General features: G+C 32.5%; 2 protein-coding genes across 3 annotated transcripts in view; both read right to left on the bottom strand.

Moving 5' to 3' along the window:
- Nucleotides 1–18,121, bottom strand: part of LOC115884985 (fatty acyl-CoA reductase wat-like) — a 43,867-nt gene that overhangs the window by 4,709 nt on the left and 21,037 nt on the right. The window contains exons 4-7 of the mRNA XM_030903724.1: nt 5,806–6,077; nt 5,641–5,750; nt 3,931–4,131; nt 1,547–1,802 (exon numbers count right to left, since the gene is read on the bottom strand). Coding sequence (XP_030759584.1) covers nt 1,547–1,802; nt 3,931–4,131; nt 5,641–5,750; nt 5,806–6,077 — 839 coding nt within the window. The remainder of the gene's footprint in view (nt 1–1,546; nt 1,803–3,930; nt 4,132–5,640; nt 5,751–5,805; nt 6,078–18,121) is intronic.
- On the bottom strand, nt 13,184–17,966 carry LOC115884984 (zinc finger MYM-type protein 5-like). Of its 2 annotated transcripts, none has more exons than XM_030903722.1 (2): nt 17,260–17,966; nt 13,184–16,005 (listed from the first exon to the last, which is right to left on the bottom strand). In XM_030903722.1, exon 2 carries the CDS (start codon nt 15,094–15,096, stop codon nt 13,429–13,431), a length of 1,668 nt encoding a protein of 555 aa, XP_030759582.1. In that variant the 5' UTR covers nt 15,097–16,005; nt 17,260–17,966; the 3' UTR covers nt 13,184–13,428. Both variants share the same exon structure in this region, with proteins under 2 accessions (XP_030759582.1, XP_030759583.1).

Here is an 18,121-nt window from a genome sequence, read left to right as displayed (position 1 = left end):
TTCAACCATTTTTCTGCAAAATTAACCAATTTTTAAAATAAAACATATTTTAGGGGTTGTACACTCCCTTAAAATTTATATGTAATGAAAATGAAAAACATAGGAACAATTTGCAAAAATACATGTTTAAAGATGAAAACTACTGAATATTTTCTTCTAATAATTAATATTACCTCTGTTTCGAACTTTGCAATTTTTTGTCACCCTGTATAGCATCAAAGTGTATAATAGACATTTTCTTAGTAAATATGACTCACTTTTAATGTAAATACTAGTTTTGAAAAGAAATAGTAAGTTTATGCTACAAAAATCATTTTGGACACGAATTTGGAAAAAATCCCCTCTGTGGGGCGGACGCGATGCAAACGCGACGCGACGCTCGACGCTCTCAGCCTGAATGTACCTTAAGTATAGTCTATTCAACAGAAATATCCTATCAACATTTGAACTAAATTCTAGGTTCGTTCGCTATAAAGACTACATTTACCTGCAATATAAAGAACTTTGGCTCCATTTACTTGAAATCAGTTATGTAAGAAATATTTGTTTATTTAGTATTTGAAAGCCTTCTCGAATAGTATGTTATAAAAAAAATTCTGCCGAAATGCATCCTTTCTGTCGAAATGCATGAGTTTGAGTTGCATGAGTTTTTCAACTTTAGAATAACTGAAATCAGGATTACTTTTGTTTACTTGAAATCATTACAGTTGAAGGTTGGAACCTTTGGTGTTACACAGCAAAATAAAACACTAAATCACCACAATACACCAAAACACTTTTACTTTTACACTGGACGCGCGTTTCGCTAACCATGTTAGCATCATTAGCAGATGATTTTAAAACTCAGTTTCATGAAATCAGTTATGTAAGAAATATTTGTTTATTTAGTATTTGGAATTCGGAAGCCTTTTTGAATATTATGTCATTATGTCATAAAAATTTTGCTGCGAAAATGCATAATTTTTAGTTTTTCAAACTTTAAAATGTTTCTGTTTTTCATTCTAGAAAATTTTCTAAACATAGACACGCAAAAAAAACTTCTTGCGAAAGTGTACCATTTTCATTTATTGATAAAATATTGTAAAATATAGCAAGATTTGAAAAGTACTCGGCAATAATTGGAATTCGTAAACAGACACGTTTTAGCTTATAGCGTGTTTTGATTGGTTTGATTAGGTTTGTTTTGGTTTGGTTTGAATTGTTGGTTCATTTTTGTTTTTTCTCGGTTCGGTATTGATGTCTAAATTACAATACCTACTAGGTTAAGTTCATACCTAGACAAGAAAAGTGTTTAGAATGTAAAGCAGGAACACGTTTTCATGTAACTGATTACAGTTATTCTAAAGTCGGAAAAAAGAGAATGAGGCTTCTACATACTGGATGTTTTTTATAAGTGATTTCAAGTAAAAAAAACTTCACCCAGAAATGCAATTAATACTTTTTGGCATTGGCTTCAACTAAATGATATGAACATGAAAGTTTCTTGACCTAAGCACTATTATATTTACAAAATGTTATTGGATACCAAAATTAAAAATATATTTACCTTGGTTTCCTTCCTATACAGAATAGTCCAACATCTGCAAAGAGTGCAGGTATCGTATGCAGAAAGAAAGTTACAAACAAATATATTGGATAGTACTTATAAAGAGTTAAACTATAATACCATATGGCTTTAATGGATGGATATATCAAACCATAATTTTCAGTTAACTGCATGTATTTGCCCCATGTTATCGGTTGAGAACTGAAGGATTCATAATTATATACCGGAATTTCATATTGCTGGCCGTCCTTGATGGCTGAAAAAAATACTTAGGGTCATTTTTTTATGCTACATAATAGTATATTTATTATTTTATTAGTAGTAAAAATGATACTTTTTGTGGCGGGGTTGTACGCTTGACATTACAAGCGAGGTACAAAAGTCATTTTTACTCCGAATAGAAGACGCAATTTTTTTTCAAACGTCACAAATAATTTTTTAAACAATTTTAAACGTTCTAAATAATATAAAACAATTTAAAATGTAAGTAATTATGGTAGTTATAAATATATAGAGAAACTACGCACGTTGAATTTGACACTTTATGTCAGTTTAATAATATATTTTTGTGAAAGCGTTTAGAAATTGACAGTTTTTGATATTTATTCGAAATGGCATTCTTTTAGGCACTAGTATCTGAAAGTGACACTTGTGTAGGCACTAGTGCCTAAAAGTAAACAATGAAACGTTAGAAACAATGAAAATATGTATTTATTATAAATCTTAAAGATACAATTATTTAAATTATTAAAGTGAATACAAGAGGCATCCAACTTTTCGTCTCTAAGAGAAATGCAAGTTGTAGGAGTGGGAATAAGTAAATTTCTTGTAGGTACTTGCAATGCTTCTGCTTCTACTTAAACTGCTTTTAATTTCTTATTTGGCGTATCTTTCTGTCTCATGCCATGATTCTATTTGCTATTTCGGTTTTCTGTTCAATTGAATTACCCTATTACCCTATTCAATGTAACCTTCAGCGACCTAGCTTGATCACCAACCTCCATGTGGCTTTAAAACTGTTATGTCCGCTCCTGAATCTGCTAGCATTGTTGCAGATTGCGCCGGAAACAATAACCAGTGTATTCAATGGCGTCCACAAAAACTCCGCTATCTTTTTTGGCATACCTTTAATTGTATTGATTCCAACTGGCAGGGTACAGCATTGATTTTTTCGATATCTATTGATCCCTCACTAATCGTAAACACTCTTGGAAAATGAGTTTTTGTATTCGGAATCTTCACACTGATAAATGACTGACAATCTTTAATGGCATCTACGGTCAAAAACGTGATTTCTTCCCTCCTACATGCTCCAACGATTAAGACAACTTTAGCTAACAGGAATTCTTTGTCATCGGCTTCTTTCATAAAGGGTTCTATTTCCAGTTTTGTAAATACCTTTGATTTCTTTGCTTGATATACTGGTATCCGGAAGCTTTTCCTTTTAAAAATGCAATAAGATTTGTGAATTTGCTAATATCTACGTTTCTGTTCAGGTAAGTCATGGTGCCGAGAGAGCATCGAATATTTACTTCACACAGTTGACGGCTTAAGGTAGTGGATTACTTCAGGAAATAGGCTAGCAATACCTTTTCTGTAAAATTCTCAACATGCTTTTCTTTGACCCAGGTTTCAAAGTTGTTGTAGGTGGTCTCGTATAAGTTTTTCGACTTCTCGGGCACTAACGTGGATAGCGCAGTTTCAGCCGCTTGTTGAATATCCAAAGACTTGTCATTATCACTCATTTTTCACAAAACTTTGTAGGAAATACGACGACGTGTGAACCTGACAGAACTTTGTCATTAAACAATGCATAGACAATGCCTTATAAACCGATTACCAGAACATTTTAAAAAATGTTTAAAAATAAATAATAATAATAGCATGAAAATCTCAAATTATCCGCTTTCATAAAAAATCTTGTATGAAATTCTTTGAGAAAAGAGTGTTTTAAGCACTTGACGCATTGTCCAATTGTTGAAATTGTTGACAATTTTGCGTCCCGTGCTTAAAACACATTCATTTCGCAACTTGTTACATAAATAGCTATTTCGTACTTTTATGCTTAGGCGTAAAAGTGCTTTACCTTTATGACTAGGCGTTAAAATTCCTTTTCGGTATTCAATCACATCGCAAAAATTAATACTTTTGTGACGATTGAAAAAAAACTGTATTTTAAATGAAAATTAAATTTCCAAAATCGTCACCAAGGATGATTGATGATTAAAATAGTTAATGATGAAAACAAGTGGGTTAGGTTTTTAAAAAAAAAAAACAATTAATAATTACAAAGGGAATTGCACAGTTAGTCTAGTTTAAAGTTGTATGTTGTAATTATTTTACTCGTAATAGATAACTTATATTATGAAAAGTTGTTGTTTTACCTTGTTTATGACTTAATGCGGTTTCCCAAGCAGCTGCAATTAAAGAGTTGACGCACATGTCAACGGGTACGAGATTTGCGTTACATTTTGCATCACAATGCAGTGCTCTAATAAGTCCAACCCCAGATCCAGCGCATACACCAGTTGGTCCGTACATGTTATTTATCCATGCTGGAAATGGTTCTTTATAGGTGGAAACAACTAAAACGTAAAATAATTGAAATATGTCATCTGGATAAAATTAAAGTATTAGGTTATCAATTATTATCAAAACAGGTCTGTGAAGAATAATGATCAATCAGGTCAGGCAGAAGATTATTTAAATCAAGTACAAATAGCGATTATAGCCTTTCCAAAGAAGAAATAATATGACAGTTTTTTGTCAATTTAATTGAAAAGCAAATTGTTTTTGACTCCAAATTTTTGGTCGTCGTTGTCAAAATCGTTTCTTCTCTCATTAGACAGACCCTATAAGATATACCGTATGATCGAAAAAAAACGGCGTCCAGTTGGCTTAGAAATGACGATTGATGACATTTGCCATATAATTTTACATATAAAATGACAGCGATCTTCATTTCATAGCCATCGCTGACGCCGTTTTTATTCGATCATACGGTAGTAAATACACATGAAATAAAACTTATTAAGGAAGAAATGCCGTGATCAAAAAAAAACAGCACCCAGTTGGCTTGGAAATGAACATCCCCCATATAATTTTACATATAAAATGACAGCAATCTTCATTTTATAGCCATCGCTGATGCCGTTTTTTTTATGCTTCGGTATCGAATCATTCAATCATACGGTATAATGATATCATTGATATCTATGTATACGTGGTCTAATTTTATTTGGTCTACTAATCGACATCATAGATATACCGTATGGCCAAAAAAAAACGGGGTCAGCGATGGCTATGAAATGAAGATCGCTGTCATTTTATGTGTAAATTATATGGGGAATGTCATCGATGTTCATTTCCAAGCCAACTGGACGCCGTTTTTTTTTTCGATCGTACGGTATTATTAGTTAAAGTCCAATTTCTTTAGCTGACACAAACTGACATCCATTTTTATTACCTTACAGTGCTTTTTAGTGACAATAATTTGAGTTCTTACAGAAACCTAAATTATTTTAAACTGTTTTTTGATACTCATGCATAAAAAAAAATAGATTGTTTTAATGATTATTCCTGCACTATACAGGGTGAGTCTTAAATAAGTGCAAATATTTTCAGGGGTGGTATATTTCGACCCCAAAAACACGTCTATGAAATTTTTTTCGCAAAAAAAGATTTGGTTGAATCTCGTGCACATTCTTTTAAATTTCCCTGTATATTTTTCGAAAACTTTTTAGAACTGCCTGTTCGCCGCAAATTTTCCCACGGTATAATTTCTTAATCTCTGATAGTACGGCTTTACTCTATGGTTACGAAACTAAAAAGGGATACAAATATAGAAAAAAATCCGGTGGCTCTCAAAATTTTTCCAAAAAAAATATTTTTTGTAAATTTTCAAACTTAAATAACTCGGTTATTTTGGACTTATCTGAAAAATGGTAAAGAGAAAATATGTTTCTTTTATCGAGATCTACCAGCCCTGAAAATATTTGCTCTTATTTAAGACTCACCCTGTATAACGACTTATGTTGTAATTATATGCTACTTGATAAAATTTAAATGAATTCATATTAAATGAATTAACTTACCTATAGCTGGTCTAAATATGGCAACAGGCAGATTTTCTCCCTCTTTTTTAACCAGATCTTCCGCTACTTGTTTTGTAAAAGTGTATGTGTTTGGATATGGCTCTATAAGTCTAAAAATTCAAGAGTCTTATCAGAACATAATAAATAATGCTGTAGTTGAACTACTTGGGTGTAATTTCTTCTAGGATTTTTTCAGGTGCACATTCTGTCATGAGTATTAGTTTGTGGCTGTCAATTGCGGGTGGATATACTTTTTCTTCTATTACCGATTGCATACAATTGCCAAATATTGTGGACGTGTGCATAAAACATTTCAAGTTCGGCATTTCTCTGCTCAACCTAAGCAAATCTCTCGGGGCTCGAATATTAATGGCTACGGCAGTTTTGATTTTCTCGTCAAAACGAACTGTTGCAGCAACGTGAAATACAATGTTGACCTGTAAAAATGTATTGAATTAATATATTTTCACAAATCGTATTATTTACTCATTTTCAAAAGATCCACTGGATATCAAAATTTAAGCAAAAAATTATTTTTAGGGTTCCGTACCCAAAGGGTAAAAACGGGAACCCTATTACTAAGACTTCGCTGTCCGTCCGTCTGTCACAAAGGTCTATCTTATGAACCCTTATAGCTAGACAGTTGAAATTTTTACAGATAATGTATCTGTGTTGCCGCTATAAGAACAAATACTAAAAACAGAATTAAATAAATGTTTATAAATAAAAAAAGTACTTTCACTAAACATTATCTTTTAAGTAAGAATTTTACATAGAATCTTTCAAGTCCTCGGTGGCCGCGTGGTTAAAGCGTTAGGACTTTACGCTGCTATGACGTTGGAGCCGTAGTAAGGCAGATTCGAATCCTAGTCAAGGCGACTTTTTTTAATCGTTTTTTTTAATTTTTACATATTTTTACATATTTATTTTTACTTTTTACATATTTATTATTGATTAATACAATTTTTAGTAATGTGTTTCTTATTTTTTTTTAAATTACTTATACGCGCATTCAAAATTTCAGCTAAATCGGAAAAAAAGTTTATAATAATATAGTGTCTAATGTATAGATAATGAATGATACGGAACCCTTCGTGCGCGAGTCTGACTCGCACTTGACCAATTTTTTTTGGATATTTTCAAAGTAAAATAACTCGGTTATTTCGGACTTATGTATTTGAAAAACGGTAAAGTTAGAGCAACAATTAAAAACGGTAACCACGAGTTAAATAAATCTTAATTAAAATAATAGTACAATCTAATAAATAAAGTAACCAGAAGATAAAACAAATCATAATGATATTCCAATAACATTATAATTTATATTTAGAATACAAATACATGAAATCCTTTTTAGAATGAGGAATTAAATTTTTATTACATAAATAGATTGAAATAATTAAAATTTACATATTTAATTATAGTTTTAATTATATCTGCATTACTATAAAGGAACCCACTACAGATGTATTATTGTCGCAAATCCATGTTTAATAAGTATATTGTTTTATTTACTAATATTAATAAAATATTAATATAATATAAATAGATATTAATATAAATTATACAGTATGCCACCGGATTGCCTTTACAAGAGGAAAACCTTTTTATTATTGACATTTTGAGGAAAATGCATTCTTCGTTAAAATTTTTGCTTATTCTTAAATGCTTAATCCTATTTATACTTTCCCAAATTTCCATACCGTTTTAGAGAAGAGAAAATTACGAAAACATCCTAAAATTAAGAAATTGGCACTTATCAAGTTTTTCCCCTGAACCCTTCAAATTCTAATTAAGTATACCGGGTGCGTCTCAAAAGTGGCTCACCTCAATAACTTTTTAATTTTTTCAGATAAACATCGAAATTTGGTTTGTTAGAATATGACATAAATTAGGATTGACATATTCAATAGTTTGTGGTCACTTCCGGTTTCACCGGAAATGACTACAACTTTTGCTTTTTAAATGGCACCCTCGGTATTTTTTTACTTTGTTCGATAGAAAATGACACTCTGAATAGAATGGCATATCATATGTCAACTTTTGACATTTTCGCATATGGTTTATTTAAAATTGTAACATGCGGTTCATAACGACAATTTGACTCGAAATACCAAGTGGGTGGTATCAAATTATTCATAAAAAAATGCTGTTTCCAAATATGCTAATAAGCCACCATCGTTCCTTTATAAAAGATTGAGATATGATTAAAAATTCGATTTGGGCATCTTTTAAGCGGCTCGAATAAGACACTAAAAACATTAGACGATCAAATCTATTTTTCCAAGGCTCCTTCCTTAAAAATTAGTGTTTTTAACACAGCTTATATATAGTTAGATTTATACTCTAGATTATAATTTAAAATACAATTTGTTTTCGAGCAAAAGTTGACATATGATATGTCATTTTCTATCGAATAAAGTAAAAAAATACCGAGGGTGGCATTTAAAAATCAACAGTTGTAGTCATTTCCGGTGAAACAGGAAGTGACCGAAAACAACTGAATACGTCAATGAATCCTAACTTATGTCATATACTAACATACCAAATCTCGTTTTTTCATCTGAAAAAAATAAAAAAGTTAGGGTGAGCCACTTTTGAGACGCACCCGGTATATATAAATGTAATAAATAAATAAACAACTGAAAAATTCGTTGGAAATTATAGAATATTTATTTAAAAAACGTAAAAATTATATCATCTCAGATTTTTTTTCGCTTGCTTAATACTTATGATAATTAGGACCAATTAAAACAATCAATTATAGATAAATAAATAATACACAATTTTTGTAATTTTTATAATTCTCATTTTCCGGGTTAATTACAACTAGTTTTATCAGCAATTAAAACAACTAGTAAAATAAATATTTTAATACTTTCACATAATACGAGAATAATATACACTGTGATTAAAAAAATCATGATATACGGCCCCTGTATGTATTACATTTCATCATTCTTACCTTATCACAAAACTTCTTGATCGTAAGGTGATATTATACACGTACGAAAAAAAATATATATGGTATGAAATTTATTTTAATATTACTCATAATCCAGTAAAATTATATCGCCGTATAGAGAGCGAAAATAAAAAAATTACGGGCAAGCTGATTTTTTCAGAGTTTGTCAGCGACTGTCTTCTGAGTGTAAAATGAACAAAATCGGAAATTTTCCCCTTGCGGTTTTTGAGCAATAGGGGTGGTTTTTTTAAAACTGTATCACAACAAAATAATTAGACGCAAATTGTACATTAGAACATTCTCTATAAGTTCGCCTAATGATTTTTTTTATAAGTCTATTATTTCCGGACTTAGCGGCCGTTTCATGAGTCCTTTGGGGTGGTTTTCAAAAAGTTTGTTTTACAGCAAATTGACCCGTATGAAAGTTGTTCATAATAAATGGACAAGCAACTTTTCCTCATTAATGTTTTTTGTAGCTTGATTATTTTTGGAGATCCAGCTCATGAGCGTCCAGTTCATGAACAAATTAGGGTAGTTTTCAATGTTACTCTTTTTTCAGCAAATTCACCCTAGGAAACTCGTTCAAAATAAGAGTACATACAGACCGGACCACCGTAGTAGTAACATAGGCAGAACCGGACGAATTAGCGTATACCCGTCCGCCGAATAAAAAGCAGGCGAAAAAATGCCATAAAATAAAAATAGGTAGATATGTGATAAGAATGTTTCAGAATTTGTATTTATTCGTGTTTTAATAGCCTAAACGAATACATAGATTCTCGCGACAGTTCTCGTGTAAAATTTATTTTTTAAGTAAAATAATGGATGTTTACGTGAGAGTTTAAGTTCGTGAGAAAGAGTTTAAGTTCGTGAGAAACATCAAATTGTAAAATTGTATTTCCAAAATAGGTCTTATCGGAATATACAAACAATTTTTCCACAAACTTTTGTAAACAGGCCAATTCCATCTTTACCTACTGTATCAAGAGTTATTAATAATTTTGAAACAGATGAGTGCGTGTTCCCACAAAAACACAAAAAGCCTGATGTGTTGATTAATGAAGAACAGGAGTTAAAGCAAGTGTTCATTTGTGCTACCGCGGATCAAAATCCCACGTTTTCAAGTAATCAAATTGCTGAGGTTGTCCTGCCCACAATGCCCGTATTGTTCAAGAATATTTGAACAATACTTTTCCCAACCGTTTAATTAGTGGATATAGAACTATTTTGTGGCCCGCTAGGTCACCAGATCTTTCTCCCAATGACTTATTTTTGTGGGGTTATGTAAAATCCAAAGTGTATGGTCATAATAGGGCTAATAACCTGGATGAGCTTCAAGTAAAAATACGAGAGGCTTTCCAAACTATTAGCCAATGTCAGACGGGGATTTTACGACCGCCTAGGCTTCTGTCTAGCACAAGAAGACGGTCTTTTTGAACACTTGTTATAACTTTTTCTTATTTAGAGTAATATTTTAGTTTTTTTTTTGAGTTTAGAGAATTTATTTATTTTTAGTTTTGGCTTGTAAACACACTCAAATAATAAATATTTAAGTATTTTCATTTTAAATGTTACCTTAAGTGAAGGTAATCACTTAAAATGAAAATAATAAATACTCGACACTCCTCGCGTCGTATTCCTAGTCTGTCACGACCGACCCGTCGAAGCACAACTGCAACTGCGTACTCCCTGACCAGCCGACTAGCCGGCAATCTCGAGTACGAACGCAAAACGGGTAAACGTAAATTCGTCCGGCAACTTGCTATGTTACTAGTAGCCTGGTCTTCTCTGTATACCTATGCCTTATGAACTTTTTTTGTAACTTGACTATTTTTGGAGATAGCGCCCAAAAATCTCAATAAAAATCAAATATCTCAAAAATCCCAGCTATCTCCAAAAATAATGAAGCTACAAAAAAAATCATGAGGAAAAGTTGCTTGTCCATTTATTATGAACAACTTTCATACGGGCCAATTTGCTATAAAACAAACTTTTTGAAAACCACCCCAAAGGGCCCATGAAACGGCTTCTAAGTCCGGAAATAATAAACTTATAAAAAAATTATTAGGCGAACTTATCGAGAATGTTCTTATGTACAATTTGCGTCTAATTATTTGTTGTAGGACAGTTTTAAAAAAACCACCCCTATTGCTCAAAAACCGCAAGGGGAAAATTTCCGATTTTGTTTATTTTACACTCAGAAGACGCTTGTTTATTTTACACTCGCTGACAAACTCTGAAAAAATCAGCTTGCCCGTTTTTTTTTTCAAATGACAATTTTATTGGACTATCAGCTGTTACCGATGAAGTGTACTAAATTTATTTATAAAAATCCAATTTTAATCGATCAATAAATATTTTTACACCCTGCAACTTTTTCGTATATTTTATAAAAAAGTAACTAGAAACAACTTAGCAAGTTCAATATTATATACTTGATTATACAGGGTGAGTCTTAAATAAGTGTAAATATTTTTAGGGGTGGTATATTTCAACCCCAGGAACATGTCTGAGGTTTTTTTCGCTAAAAAAAGATGTTGAAAATCGTGCATTTGCTTTTAAATTTCCCTGTATATTTTATCGAGATCTACCAGCCCTGAAAATATTTGCACTTATTTAAGACTCACCCTGTATACTGATAAACAGTATTTTTATGGACGTGAATAATGTATTACTTGTTGGTGCAAATACACCAAGACATTAGAAAGTAATAAATTTAACCATTAAAAAATACTTAAGCACTAATATGACAACGTTACTTTCAAAAGTTCCATATTTTGACGTTAATTCTGGTTTTACTACGTAAAATAAATTTTACTGGAATTAATATTATGAACACAATAATTTTCTGTAAATGACAGTGTGAGTCGGAAACTAAAAAAGATACGCTCTCGGTTAAATAGAGGCAAAGTTGCGCAATATTATGTAGAGGGTTTAGGAGGGTGATTAATCACCGCGACATTGGACAACTGGCAATGGTTCAAAACTTGGCTACAAGCGATTTTCTAGGAATTTTCCTTACCGATAAATTATTGACAAGAGTGACAGATAAAACTTGACGATCTTTCAGTAATTGAGTTCACCTGTTTTTCGTTCTAAAGCGTGCGTTGAAAGGAGACAAACAATTTTTGGTAACCCATAATTTGTCATTCGAACACTATTTGTCTCCTTGTCGTGTTAGGTTAGGTTAGGCATTGACTTGCCCGCCATTTTATTTCTTTTGTTTACACGCTGCACTTTGCTTTGCAAATTTAATACAATAATTATTTAGGCAAATATGGGTTTTTGATAAAACTCCTTGGACTAATGTGTAGGCAGGGCCGGATTTCCGCCTGCAAGGCCCGGGCCTAGGGGCCCCATTCAATGAGTAGCGCGCAACTTTTATATATAAGCTCCAAATTGGCTATGACATGGGGGGGGCCCAAATGTCAAGTGCCTAGGGGCCCTGGATGTTTAAGTCAGGCACTGTGTGTAGGTAAGTGCAGATAAATGATGTGTACTATTTTTTTTCATCTTCACATGTTCATTGTCATTCTCCTCATTTAGGTAACAGAAAAGGATCATCAAATCAAACTGAATTTTATGATTTTTCATCCCAGGACTGATAGTAAAATATATATTTTATGGATACCTTCCTAAAGACCAACGATATGACCCATCGGAAGAAACGGACCATAGTATAAAACAGAAAGGTGATATTGTTTCTTTCCACTTAGGATATTGAAATTATATGCTGTATGTTTGGAATAATCGTCCAGTTGGCTTAAAAATGATGATCGATGACATTTCCCATACCCTGCTGGCAAGCCAAACCTTGGGTCGGCGTTTACATGTACAGGAGTGAATCGTTATGGCAATCTAGTAAGTCGGAGAGAGCAAAAATACGAAGTATTTATTACATAACCACTTAATCTGACGCTATATTTCATGCGCTTGAGAAAATACTTGCCTTCTGTGTTTATTCAGTACATCTTATTTTGCTAAGCGTCTTGACCGTACTCTTCGTACACACGAAAATCGGTACCCAAGACCAGAAATGCCAGCTCTAGTATAATTTTACTTTCAAAATTATGATATATATCTTCATTTCTAAGCCATCTACGACGCCGTTTTTTTCAGTTTTGTTATATAAATTATTTTGTCTCTTGATCGGTACTTGTAACATTATTCTTTTAATTTTATATTTTTTTGTGAAGAAATTATATTTCTGTTGTATATTTAATATTGATATTAAACATATCTTTAAAAAAATGTGTATTTTTTGTGTTTTTATGTATGTCATAACTAAAAATAACTAAACTTCCCCCCATACGTGACAATATAGTCCGTAGTTCCTACAAGCGATATTGGAGGCGCTAGTAGCAGTAGGCGCTTCAACAGTGTAAATAAAAGGATCATCATTGACGTTTAAACGTCAATTTCACTTTTCTTTTCTTCTGCATTTGTGTTTTGTGAATTATAACGAGTTATAATTCATCATACACAGTGCCGATCCTAGGGTGTCGGCCGCCCGCGTGCAAAGACCTAATGTGCCGCCCCCCCCTTTAGAAAAGTAAAAAATTAATAAAAATGCAAATAAAATTTGAAACGCAAAATTTTATTTTATGGCCAGCCAGGTTATAATAGTGAAAAAATACTTTACCAAGATACTAAAAAACAAAAATAAATCCTTATAAGTATAAATAGACATTTTATAATTACAAATACAAAACAACAGTATATTCACTCAGAAAATACAATCTTATAACAAAAAGTACTTAAACATCATAAATCTCGTGAAAGGTATGTAATCAGTCCTTCTACAAAGGTTACCTAATAATTAACTATAAACTAACTTTTCTGGCTTTCTGAGAAGCAAATTTGTCAATAATTTCGGTCAAATCAATTTTTTCAGAGAATGCGGATTCGATAGAAATGATGGCCAAATCTGTAAGCCTTTCTTGTGTCATATTATTTCTTAAGTAATTTTTAATAATTTTTAATTTACTAAAACTTCTTTCGCCTGAAGCCACAGAAACAGGTAAGGTTAAAAATATTCTTAATGCCAGAGCAAAATTCGGAAAACAGGGAATGAGATCATTTTTGACTATTATCTCTAATATTTCAGTTGGCTGTTTTTCACCTGGAAAAATATCTTTGAATGAAGTTAGTTCATTAAAGAGTTGTATACCGTCTATATCTTTCACGATATTTTCTTCCTCCCGTACCTGTAACTTAATATCTAAGTCCATGCAGGCTTTCATAAGGTTTTCATTAGAAATTTTATGAAACTCATACAGAAAGCAGAATATTGAATAGCACTCAGATAACAAGGTAAATCTTTCATTTACCGAGGAGATCGCGTGATCAAGAATTGTAAAATAGAAAGCAGTTTTGAACTGTTGGACGGGATTTGAAATTGGTTCATCACTACCCTCGTAATCAAATAAACGGGCCTTTTTCCTAAGCTTTGAGATGGGAAATTCAGGATCAGTACCTAAATCTCTAACAAGAGTTGTTGCTGATTCGACAAATATTTTAAAATTATCGTCAGATCTTTGAAATTCCAAATATTTTTTAAGATTGTCTAAGCCTTGAATGCATTCCGCGATATTCAATTTAGGATTTTGAAGCATTTTACTTAAGACATCAATTCTTGATAATAAATCATGCCAAATTAAAACTGAACACAAAAATTTAAATGTTTGTAGACTTTTAATAATTGATTTAGCACCCATTTTTGTTTTCGTGTCTCTGGTAGGATCTTCAATTAAGACATTTAATGCAGTAATAATGTTCTTTAGGTCTTGTTTTAGAGGTCTAATAGCATTGATACGGCTTTCCCACCTTGTTTCACTTAACGGTTTTAAAGTTAGACTTTTTACGTGCTTTTTTAGTATATCCCATCGATATGGGGACGCAGAAAAGTAATTATAAACCTCTTGTACTATATCAAAAAAGCCAGAAATTTCACCACTAGAGCTGGCAGCGTCATTAACGACGAGATTTAATGTATGAGCCGCACACGGCACGTATAATGCTCTAGGATTTATATCCAGAATCCGTTTCTGAAGCCCTATATTTTTCCCTTTCATGTTCGATCCATTGTCGTAGCCCTGACCCCTTATATCTTTAACTTCAAGTTGCAGACTAGGTAATAGCTTTTCTAATAGAAAATTGCACAGGCCTTCTCCGGTGGTATTAGTTATTGGAAAAAATCCTAGAAAAAATTCTAAAATATCTACCTTACCATCAGTAGTATTCACACACCTAATTACAAACGTTATTTGTTCTGTGTGACTAATGTCTGGTGTAGAGTCGAGAATAATAGCATAATATTTGGCGTTCTTGACAATTCGTGTTATCTCATTACGGATAGAGTCTGCTAAAATATTGATTATCTCATTTTGAAAATGCTGCCCTAAGTAGTGTGGAATACGGGTTTTGTTATCTTTACATTTACTGATATTATTAAGGTGTTCTGAAATAACTGGATCAAATTTGGCCAACATCTCTACTGCCTTTAAAAAATTACCATTATCTTTATGATACAACTTCGTACTAGTTCCTCTGAATGCCAAGTTTTGACTCGCTAAAAATTGTACTACAGCAATCAGTCTTTCAATGATGGCGCGCCATCGCTTTTTCTCCCTGTTGTAAACATTTTGTTGTTCCGCGTCAATAGTAATTTTTTTTTCCAGCCTTATCTTTAACTCGCATCACGATCTAATAGAATTTACGTGTTTTAGAGTATTTTCGTGCTTATTGAGGTAGTCCGAACAATGACGCCAATCAGAAAAGCCAGTATTTACAAGTTGTGTTGAACTAACTTTGCTAAACAATTTACATGCAAAACAAAAAATACGATTAAGTTTTATGGAATAGGAGAGCCACGCGCGATTTATTTTCTCCCCGTTCACTAAAGTTTTGATATAATATGAACTGCTAAATTTTCTGCCATCCTCATCCACCGGAAATTTAAAATTTGTTACTTGTTTGGGACCATGTTCTACCAATAAATCAATATATGTTTTCGTTAAAATGTTAGGCCAAGTACCTGGATCATCTAGGGCTATTTGAGCAGAATCCTCTTCCTTTTCAGTCTCATCTTCACATTCGGGCTCACTGGGAATGAAACTGTTTGATGATGTTGATGATGAACTTGCCATTTCATCGCCTTCATCAGGTGTGAGGTCCTTGGATTTGGTGTTTTTATCGTCATAAGTACTGGTGGATGGTTGTGAATAATCAAACACCGCATTTTGAATCAAATCTTTTTGTTCAGGTTCAGGTTCAGTTTTTTCCGGTTCTCTGAAATATTTTCTCAATGCTCCCGCTTGTTTAGAGATTTCTTCTATTCTTTTATTCTTCTCTTTTCTATAGAAGGCACCCGACTGTCTTTTAGTCTTTCTGGAAGACATCTAGAAAAAATTATAAGTAGTTTAAAAAAACAAAAAAAAAACGCTTTTACCGTTTAGTATAAAATAATATAATTTACCTAAAATGTTTAATAAAAAAGCGTAAGTAGGTGTATGCCTTTCAAGGAAACGCACTTTAAAGCGCCTCATTTTTTTATTAAACATTTTAGGTAAATTGTATTATTTTATACATTTTAGTACAGTAAAAGCGTGTTTTTTTAGTTTTTTACACTATAATCTATTTTTCATGTTTTTAGTTTTGGAATAAACAACTTTTTATTTATTTTTTATTTTTTTTAATTTTTTCCCCTTTCACCCTTTAGGGGATGAAATAACAACTTTTTTTCGCAAGTCATCTTAATTTATCGTAATCTATCCAAAAGTGAAAACCACATATCTCTAGATATCACTGTTCTCGATATATACAGAAAACTACCCCTTTCACCCTCTTAAGGGATTATTTTTTAGCAAATTATCTTTATATTTCACATTGCATTGTCATCGGAACTGAACCAACATGCCAAATTTCAATTTCCTTTGATAAGCGGAAGTGGTTCTAATTCAAGTTACAAGATTTATTACTTACATTTACTTATGCGGCCATTTGAAAACGAAGCAGCGTTAATTTTGGGCACCCCAAGGCATTTACGAAAAAACCCTCGGACACGTCGATTCTTTATCAAAAATCGACTTGTCCGAGAGTTTTTTCGAAAATGCATTGGGGTGCCCAAAATTAGCTCTGTTTCGTTTTCAAATGGCCACCCTATACTTACAAACTTACAAGTGAAGAATATAAAAATGTGTTAAAAAGACAAGAAATACGTAAGTATACCATCATGACTCAGAGATGCAATAAAACCAAAACTTTTTCAGAAATATTGAGATTTCTCGGAAAGGGTTACTCCTAGCGATGTTAAAGAAGTATATAAATATCATTACTTTTTTTGGTTAGAAAAACTGTAAGAATATGGTTTATCCCCATTCTTGTTAAAAAAATTAGAGAAAATTATAATTAGGTATAAATAATGATTTGTATTCGTAGCGCTCTTTAACGTCTAGGTAAAATCGAATACCAATTTATAATTACTCTCCTCAAAAAAAAACCAGTCGGTTACAGAATTTTGTAAGAAAGTAAATTAAATCACTTTTCATCAGCTTTTATACAAAACATTTTTCTCTAAAATGTAAAACAGGAACAGGGGACAGGAGAGTTAGTGTAAATTACATCAAATTAATAAAATAAAGTTTTATACTTACCATAATACACTATATAGTTTTGATATTCTGCCATGGAGATCTTCGATTTGAGTATCGGGACAGATCACGGAGAGATTCATTACGTTCGGTTATATTCGGTTACAATCGGCACGCCATCGCCAGAGCGAATCAGTTTACTACGATTTACAATCAAATTCTACGCAAGCATGTAGGGGAAATATAGCGGGGCGAGCAGAGTTTTCTTCCTCTTCAAGGACATTTCGAAATTCCCTCAGGTCAGATTTTTTTCCAGTAGCGTTACATTTCAGGGATTTTTTAACATATATTTTGTAAAATAAAAATGTTTTCTGTATCAAAAAAATGAATAACAACTACTTAACCTATTTTTAGTTTATTTAAATAACATAATAATATCCTAAGTGCATATTCACTAAATTTGTAAACCCTTTAAAAATAGGTAAGCTTGAGAAATAAAATAATTGAAAAATTTTGCTTGATTAATAAAAGTATAAAGGTAGATGCGGTCTGCGGCCGCCCCTTTTTTTGGCCGCCCGCGTGCGGTGCACGCGCTGCACACCTACTAGGATCGGCCCTGATCATACAGTCTCAGCGCTTTAACAAAAGCGTGTATCAGAAACAGCTCCACAGACGCCACCACTCCAAATGCGACATCAGCCGTATCAAAGTATATGGAATGAACGGTCGTCGTCTCGGCGCACTCAGTAATAAGGTGTTGTGATGTTTACCCATTTTCCACAGAATCTGTATTCGCCGTTGTTTCTAAGCTTCCATCTACTGAGGTGTTCGTTGAGGATAGGTGTCCTGTTAGAAACCCCGTAACAATCTGAGGATTGTTCTTACTTAAATCAATGAAAATATTTGATTTTTCTCGATCGTAAGT

Source organism: Sitophilus oryzae, unplaced genomic scaffold (genome assembly GCF_002938485.1).
Source record: "Sitophilus oryzae breed Bouriz unplaced genomic scaffold, Soryzae_2.0 scaffold_359_pilon_pilon, whole genome shotgun sequence".
Lineage (NCBI taxonomy): Eukaryota > Metazoa > Arthropoda > Insecta > Coleoptera > Curculionidae > Sitophilus > Sitophilus oryzae.
Note: the sequence above shows the minus strand (reverse complement) of the source record. Positions and strands in the feature narration are given on the sequence as shown.

What these genes read in the sequence shown, in the direction of transcription:
- LOC115884984 (XM_030903722.1), bottom strand. Translation starts at nt 15,096, where the DNA reads ATGTTGGCCAAATTTGATCCAGTTATTTCAGAACACCTTAATAATATC.